A 9,097-nucleotide genomic window follows, 5' to 3' on the forward strand; every position below is an offset into this window, starting at 1 on the left:
TAATCATGCTGTCTAATCAGCATCTTGATATGCCACACCTGTGAGGTGGGATGGATTATCTCGGCAAAGGAGAAGTGCTCACTATCACAGATTTTTTCAGATTTGTGAACAACATTTGAGAGAAATTGTTATTTTGTGTATGTAGAAAATGTTTTAGATCTTTGAGTTCATCTCATGAAAAATGGGAGCAAAAACAAAAGTGTTGCGTTTATATTTTTGTTCAGTGTATGTTTATCTTTGCATTTAGAAAAAAATGAAAGTCATACTTTAATTTTGTATATCTTTAAAAAAAAAAAACATTGTATAGTTCGTCGATTATATAACAAACATATATCCACTATATATGTTAATTTTTATAATTTTCTTATTTCAGTTATTTTATTTTTAATTGTATTAATCTGTTCTCTCCTGGTTTTCATCCTTACCCTGTTGCTGTTAAACTACTGAATTTCCCCACTGGGATTAATAAAGGTCCATCTTATTTAATGTCGAATAAAATGAAAAAATGCACCAAATAAACATGGTAATTTATGTGGGAATATGGCACGTTATAGTGTGTAGAAACCAGGCGTGGTATGCCGTTAAAAATGACAGAAAAGTGATAGTTGAAAATGTTGGAGAAAAAAAAGCAAAAATAAATACATCTCTCTCCAGTTGATTTTAATTGACAAAAATGAACCCAAGGTTTTTTGAGTGTGTTTGTGATCATTTGGCATTTTTCAGAAAGAATTCAGCCAATGCTAGTCGGAACATGTTGAATGAATTTAGTCAGAAGAAAGTCGACCTGTCAAGACTTGAAAGGCATTTTAATTATGCCACAGGAAAAATAAAGACAGAATAATGCAATATGTCATTCAGTTGTCATTTATAGAAGGAGAACAGAAGGCATAATACAACTTGATAGAGGGCTTTATTTATAAAGTTTATATTATAAAATGTAAAAATGTATCTAAACCTGATCATATGAACTGCAAAGACATTTCCCTTGGAGCTTCCAAGGCGCTGCCACTTCACATCTTTACATGACAGGAAAAACATTTTACAGCCTCTTAGATTTATCTTCTCATTGGAGATGTGTACATTTGGCAAAACTGTAAGTTCACAACAAACAAGATTAGATATTTATTGCTTTGGTGGTAAATGGGGTTTACACTGGAGAGTTGAGACATGCAGCACGGTGATCTAGCTGAAGGAAGAGGCAAAAAGGGTGAAAAGGAATCTGCTGGTATGGCTCTTTAATCGTCCTTATCCTTGGCGCCGTGCTTTAGGATGCGTGTGAACTCCACGTAGTTGAAGTTGCTCTTCTTGTCGATGGGGGCCTCCCTGAAGAGCTCGTCCACTTCCTCATCTGTAAATCGGTCACCCATTGTTGTGAGCAGATCTCTGAGGTAATCTTCCGAGATGGAACCTGAGGGGAAAACAGTCGTATCAGATAAGGACAGGAATAAACTTGCAATGAAAGAATTACCATCTTTAAGAAACCACTATCTTAACAAAACTGGATTGCTTTGGGCAGGGTAACTTTTTCAAAACACACCTGCAATTTAAAAAAGGTGTAGGGGAGAATTGGAACAAAACTAAACTTATAAAAAGCTAATTAAAAAAGGCTCTTTAGAGCCACTTATCTCTTTAAAATGCATATAGAAAATCAGCTACACTTTAACTAGGTCAAACCAGGATTATTTGCTGTCGTTCAAAAAAAAAAAAAATTACTGTCAGAATGTACCTGCTCCCTCCTCATCGAAACAAGCAAAGGCATTTCTGATCACATCCTCAGGGTCTGTGCCATTGAGCTTCTCCCCAAACATGGTGAGGAACATGGTGAAGTTAATGGGTCCAGGAGCTTCCATCATCATGGCCTCCAGGTAATCATCAGTTGGATTTTTCCCTGTAGAAATACACAGGTATATTGCACTTAGGCTAAAGGGTTTCAATACAGAATGTGTTTTAAGTACATGTGACAATAACAACTGTGAAATAAAAAATGTCAGCCTGTAGAACTAGTTTTAAAACCATGTAGGTGCACACCCACACGCTATTAGTAAGCTCATGCTACTACTCACCCAGTGATGCCAGCATGTCGTGGAGGTCCTCTTTGTCTACAAACCCATCACGGTTCTGGTCGATCATGTTGAAGGCCTCCTTGAACTCCTGAATCTGAGACTGGTCAAACATGGCGAAGACATTGGAAGTCGCGCGCTGAGGGCGCTTCTTTGTGGTCTTTCCCTTTGCTCTTTTGCTAGACATGTTGACTGTTTTCTTGTTAACCTGTGAGAATAAATATATACATATTAGATTATGCATTCAGCAATTGGACGTTATTATTTAAGGAGGCAACCATAAATATCAGTATTTTTAAAAACACTATGGACAGAGCAATGTACATAGCAAAATGTAGCTATTCCATCGAGTCATCTTTTCTCTAGCAGTCAGAGAAAAGATGACTCGTTGGAAGACAAGCTCATGAAATGTTTTGTCCTGTTACTATATGAGTTTGCCTTTACAACGGGATGGCAGGGTGTTTAATTCTCTGGCAGCGATTCCCCAGAGCGGTGTCCTTCACGGAGCTATAAATGGAAATGTTCACTTATCTTTCTATGTTGATCAGCTCACTGGCTTCACTGAGGGCAGGAGAATTAGTTATGTGAGGACAAATGCCCTTATCAGGACATGTCTGAGATGAAGACTGAAACTGTCCTACATTTACATCTTTATGTTGACATAAGGAAAGTGGCTCGACCAGCTTGAACAGGAGTTGTATAAAGCCTTGCTTGGTATTATAATTAGATATTGGCAATATAGTTAAATGGCTACAACTTCTCTATGAAACTAGTACGTTTTAAATATAAGGCTCCAGTAACGTTCAGTTATAGTTCTAAATGTCTGAGTCATAAAAATGTTCTCTGGAAGTTATCAATTGACCTGCAGAAAAAACACTTTATTTTGTGTATAAATCTGCCATTACAAGTTCAGAAAGCGACACTTTAGCAAAGAAAAGCAGAACATTCAAAAACCGGGGAGGATGATGACAGGAAATAAGCGTCCATTTGGCTTTTTCAAAAAAAAAAAAAAGCCTTTCCGAGTAAAGAAATAGTCAAAATGTAAATGTTTATATTTATTGCAAAGCACTCATTATCAGGTTATGAACACTGTAAAAATACGGACTGGCTTGATTCCCCACAAATGAGCTAACGTTATGGTGACATCTGTTTTAGTTTGTACTGCGCAGTTGACAAACCGTACAAAGTGTAACTTCAACAAAATTAACTTGATCCTTAATTCGTTTGTAATACCTGACCTAATCACAACTCCTGGGGAATTACGTGTACAGTCTTAATGGCTTGCGGCCTAGCTTGGGTCACATACAAATAATTACGATACTGTGCACAAGGCTGTGAACGATAGCACACTACAAACACTTATCATTCAGTTGCGGAAGCTACCCATGTTCACATGGAATATTTATATAATTTTCCAGGTTAACAATTCACTTAAAAAGTAACAATACTAATTCGGGATCTAAACAGTCGCTGTCTAGTCAGTATCCGAGCAGCTAACAGTTAGCCGTGTTTTTGATGCAATCAAACGGAACACGCCTAACGACACGATAGCACGTTATTCAGATATACGCTTTTTATATTGCTAACAGCTGTGTGGTATCTTAATATCAAATTATTCATAAAGTAACTAACTATTGTAAGCAGAAAAAAAGGCTAGAACACAAACTTACCTGACAACAACCCGAAACTTCTGCTAGCCCGATGCTGCTCTTTTCTCAACCACCGCCCTCTTCATTTCCTGATAATATTGTTGGGTATTTAGAGCAAACCAACTGTATAAAATAGGGGTACTTGTAAATTATGTTACTATTATTATTATCTTGAAAACCAATTAATAGGTTGTTTCGGTGTAAACATAATAAATGGATAAATAATGCTTAACTTGATCAGAAAACAGATGATAATGTTTAATTCTTAGTGGTAATAAAATACAAATTATGACACCACACCCCCCGACAGAGTAAATGTAACTTCCACAAACACTCCCTTGCCTGCCTTGACATTCCTGGATATGCCCTTTTAAGGGAAGAACGAATACATCGTCCTTCCTGCAATTAAGGCAAGGGAAAACTTGAAGGATCCCCACAACAAAAAAAGGCTAACATAACAGTCAACTGTTATTTAGCATCAAATTAAATGTCTGTGTTATTAGATGTATCAGATTAAAAACATATATATATATATAGTTCATTTTTTCCTATTTAGTTGACACTGTTTTCAAGATACATAGTAGGCTTTTTTGTGTTGTTTTTTGCTCTTTTATGGTCATTTGGAAAACTAAAATACCTGCATATGTTACTAGGTGCTGTATTCTCTTTTTGTAGCCTTCTCAGCCTAGTTTTTCTTGGATAAAAACGACTTTAACCTCAATTGAACTTTAACCTGAGGAAGTAATGTGAAAACTAGTAAAAATTAGAAGAAATTGATATGCTCAAACCAAAACAATGAAGAGAAACATTTTTGACAGGATGGATAATAATAGATTCTGACTCCCAGCGTGTGCCAGACAACAGTTGGTACCCCCGGTCATAGCTGCAAAAAGGGAGGCTTAGTGCAGGGACTCAAAGGAAAGATGTTAATCTGTTGACTCACAGGTTAAAACAAGCCATGCCAGCCTTTTGTCCAGTTGTCATATCACTTTCAAAGTTAATAACAAAATCACTGATCATGTGCCATATAGTGCTGTCAGCAAACAAACCACCAGTGACGTGCATTAAAAACACGACTATTCGTAATGATGGTTACAATTGTAGTTCATTCATTTAAAAACTTGACCTCACTGTTGGATCCCTTCTCTTTCAAAGGAGCAGTCTAAACACTGTATACTGTATATGTAGTGTCACAACCAACCACTAGAGTGTGCTAGCTTTATAGAAAACCATTAATTCACTCACTGATATTATAAACAGTTTTCTTGAGTTTGTTACCTAATATTGTGTTAGCTATTCAATTGAATTTGTTTATGTCTATAACTGTTATCTCAGACATTCAAGTAGCTTTTAATGTGTGGGGGCCATACTAAGCAGAGCATACAAATACCCTTAATAGATCCCATGAGATGTCCGGTTGGAATTTCCTGACAGCTGAACCAAGTGGCATGGTGCTAACATTAATGTACTTCACATACAGTACACAGTTCACATATATGAGCATCTATCAATAAAATGTCATATAATACAACTCAACCACAATCTGCTGCCATTTTTAAAAATCGTCACATTTCTGTTATCTCAACAAACTGAACATGATAGCCTTAAAGTCTATAGGGTGGTTGTATTATATTGCATTCAAGTATACAGATGAACTCAATGTTATTAACCATGGTAGTTAAAATGTGATACAATTAATCATTTTAATAATTATTAAACGTTTTATTCTTGTTCATTCTTAGTCAAGGAGTTACACTACCAGATTACACTAAAGGCCATGATGCTTAGAACCTACAGAAAGAATTTGTTCTATTCTTTGATATCAATAATATTCACTAATAGGTAGGTACAGTATGTCAGGGTTCTACACAGACTTTATGATATAAATATATGTAATAAAATCAGGTGAATATTATTGTTACACACATACTGTAATATGCTCAGTGTGACTTTTGTTTGCTTAAAGGTGGGGTAGGTAAGTTTGAGAAACCGGCTCAAGACACACTTTTTGTTATATTCCATGGAATGCTCTTAACATCCCGATAGCAATGAATATCTTAAATGCTTTGACAACAAATCCATAAAAAAATGTCATCTGTGGAAGCCGTAGTACTGTAAAAAGCACGACCAATCATTTTAGCCGGTTCGGCTAAAATAACTGGATGGCCTACCTGCCTGTCAGCCTTCCATCTGTGCACAAACTTATCTCGTGCCCTCATTGGTCATGTGCTCATTCATGCGTGTTTGAGGAGGGGCTCTGTAAGGAAGTGACAGATTTTTTCCGGCTGTGTATTTTCAAATTCAAGCGCACTCAAGCTGGTTTCTCCAAAATTACCTACCCCACCTTTAAAGTGGACCTATCATGCTATATTTGAATAATATAGTGTAGGACCATACCTATATAAGGCATATTTATACCTTTTATTTTTCAAAATAATAATAATAATAATGGGTTCCATTTATAAAGCACTTCATATTTGATTTCAAATCCCGAAGTGCTACAAGCAGTGAGGATAAACAGTATAAATAAACATTACACAACACGGTAGAATTAATAAAAAGCAATACAAAAAAATAAATAAAAATAAATAAATAAAAGGGTGATAAAAAAGGTCTAGGCAAAGGCTCTTTTGAAGAGATGGGTTTTGAGGCCTTTTTTAAAAGCCTCCACGGTCTGTGGTGCTCTCATTTGGTCGGGGAGAGCATTCCACAGACTGGGAGCAGCCGAGCAGAAGGCCCGGTTTCCCATTGTACGGAGCTTAGTCCTGGGGGGTTTGAGGAGGTTGGAGCTGCTGGAGTGGGTGGTCCGCAAGGAGGTATGGGGGGTGAGGAGTTCCTTGAGGTAGGGAAGGGCAGTTCCATGGACACACTGGTGGGTGAGGACGGAGACCTTGAATTCGATCCTCAGTTCCACGGGTAGCCAGTGTAGTGCTTTAAGGATGGGGGTGATGTGTTCATATTTGCGCGCCCTCATCCAAGCAGATCATGCATTTTAGCCATTCCTCATTTCGCTCAATTTAACACTGTCTTTTCATGGGCTGATTCTGTGAGACCCCAAGTGAAGGAGTTCAAGTATCTCGGGGTCTTGTTCTCGAGTGAGGGAACAATGGAGCGTGAGATGGGTCGGAGGATCGGAGCAGCGGGAGCGGTACTGCAGTCTCTTTACCACACCGTTGTGACGAAAAGGGAGCTGAGCCAGAAGGCAAAGCTCTCTGTCTACCGCGCCATTTTCGTTCCTACCCTCACCTATGGTCATGAAGGATGGCTCATGACCGAAAGAACGAGATCGCTGGTACAAGCGGCCGAGATGGGTTTTCTCCGCAGGGTGGCTGGTGTCTCCCTTAGGGATAAGGTGAGAAGTTCGGTCATCCGGGAGGGACTCGGAGTTGAACCGCTCCTCCTTCGCGTCGAAAGGAGCCAGTTGAGGTGGTTTCGGGCACCTAGTTAGGATGCCACCTGGGCGCCTCCCTAGGGAGGTGTTCCAGGCACGTCCAGCTGGGAAGAGACTAAGGGGTAGACCTAGAACCAGATGGAGGGATTATATCTCTTCGCTGGCCTGGGAGCGCCTTGGGATCCCCCAGTCAGAGCTGGTTGATTTGGCCAGGGAAAAGAAAGTTTGGGGCTCTCTGCTGGAACTGTTACCTCCGCGACCCGACCACGGATAAGCGGGAGAAGATGGATGGATGGATGGATTCTGTGAGAACAGCACCATCTACAGGCCTGCCATATGTACTACAGCTTCTCCAGCGCTTTCGAACGGCAATGTCCGTGGCTTTCTCCTGCTGATTGGTGGAGTTGGCCCAATAGCCGTATCGCCACTTCTTTGACGTCATAGAAGTGTTCAAATCTGGATCAGTCTGTATCAGATCCGTTGCAGACCCTTTTTTAGAGATTTGGGTATGGAGGAAAATAGAAAGGGTTGTGTTGTCTGACACTTGGTGAGTTCCCTGGAACACCGGGGACACATATTCATGTATAAAAGACGTACAAAAGTGCATTTTGCATGATAGGTCACCTTTAAGGTATGATCACACTGGTTACGTTCCTAGGAAGATAATAACATATATAACAAAAATATGTATCTATAATAGAAAATTGCATTTCAGTGAAACTAATTTATTTGCTTTCTTGCAAATAGTTTGATCAAAAAACAATACCACTGTTTTTATTTAAAAAATTAGGGCCATAGTCAGCAGATGGCTAGCTTAGCTTATCATAAAGTTTGATTCAAATCATTCATGTTGGCAAATTATTAACGGCTTCTGACATACAGTATAATACAATTGTAGAATATATCAAAATTCATTCGACTGCATTAAGCATAATGACCCTTCTTAACATGTATTGTTCTTATCAGTGCTAATCTCTTTTATGGGTTTACACTTTAGATTGTTGCCAAAACATTGTCGGCATGTTGGAATGCTCACTGTTTTATCTTGTGGGATAGTGGTGGGTAACGGCCAAAAAGCTTGGGTGTTCAACTCAAAGGTCTCAGAGGTGTTCACTGACATGATATTTTTGCCATGGAAACCTACTTAGTGTTGTGGTCAATTCCAAGAACAATGTCCTAACATCTGTGGCTGGCAGCTAAATTGAATCTGCCTGCCAAAGGGCCTCTAATAAACTGACTTTCAACAAAAGAGTCCTGAATGAGTCATACTTGCACCAGGAGAGTGTTTCCATCAACAATCATTAAGTTATCCATCTCTCCTTAAGGAGGCTCTGATGAGACGAGGGAACAGGAGGGGACGTTTGTGAGCTTCCACAAAAGAGAGTGGGTCTGAAAGTGAGAGTGACAACAGAGGCTGTAACAATAGCATGCAGCAGCTAAAGTTAGACCGCTGTGGTAACAAGTCAAGACAAAAGATACTGGAGATCAAGTAATGATGACATACTGTGGACTGAGAGCAAGCAAGACCTTCAAATGTAAAAAAATAATAATAAATATTAGTTCATACATTTAAAATGGTCACTTTTGAAATCTGGGGGTCACTGAACCTTTGGAAAATCGGCATCGTGAGGTGCTTTTCTATCCTAACTTTAATTGAAAGTAGGCTTTGTCATATTAATACCCGATTGACTCCATCACATTTATTTGCTTACTTCTGCATAAGGCTATGACATATAAACAAACAAAGTATACAGTAAGGCATATACAATCTGTACATTAACTCATAAATACAGGAATTAGGATAGTATTTTATACATAGACAGGATAAGAGGCAAACATTCATATCAAAAGATTAGACAAAAAATACAAGAGTAAGCCTGTGTTTACCTGCAAATTAGAAGTAATGTTCATCAGCAGAGACCTGCAGCCATAAATGTGTTGTCCCCCAACACTCTGCTCTCAGCTATATTTATCTCCACCCTCACCATAAAAGGTTG

At 38.7% G+C, this 9,097-nt stretch overlaps 1 protein-coding gene across 2 annotated transcripts; it reads right to left on the bottom strand.

Moving 5' to 3' along the window:
* Positions 1–848: 848 nt before the first annotated feature.
* Positions 849–9,017, bottom strand: myl12.1 (myosin, light chain 12-1). Of its 2 annotated transcripts, XM_079661970.1 has the most exons (5): positions 8,988–9,017; positions 8,370–8,489; positions 2,064–2,268; positions 1,727–1,888; positions 849–1,408 (listed from the first exon to the last, which is right to left on the bottom strand). In XM_079661970.1, the coding sequence occupies exons 2-5, from the start codon at positions 8,412–8,414 to the stop codon at positions 1,236–1,238; spliced, it is 585 nt and encodes a 194-aa protein (XP_079518096.1). In that variant the 5' UTR covers positions 8,415–8,489; positions 8,988–9,017; the 3' UTR covers positions 849–1,235. The 2 variants fall into 2 exon arrangements, with proteins under 2 accessions (XP_079518096.1, XP_079518097.1); XM_079661971.1 differs by lacking the exons at positions 8,370–8,489; positions 8,988–9,017 and adding an exon at positions 3,731–3,883.
* Positions 9,018–9,097: the final 80 nt, after the last annotated feature.

This window comes from Notothenia rossii, assembly GCF_949606895.1.
Source record: "Notothenia rossii genome assembly, chromosome: 12".
Lineage (NCBI taxonomy): Eukaryota > Metazoa > Chordata > Actinopteri > Perciformes > Nototheniidae > Notothenia > Notothenia rossii.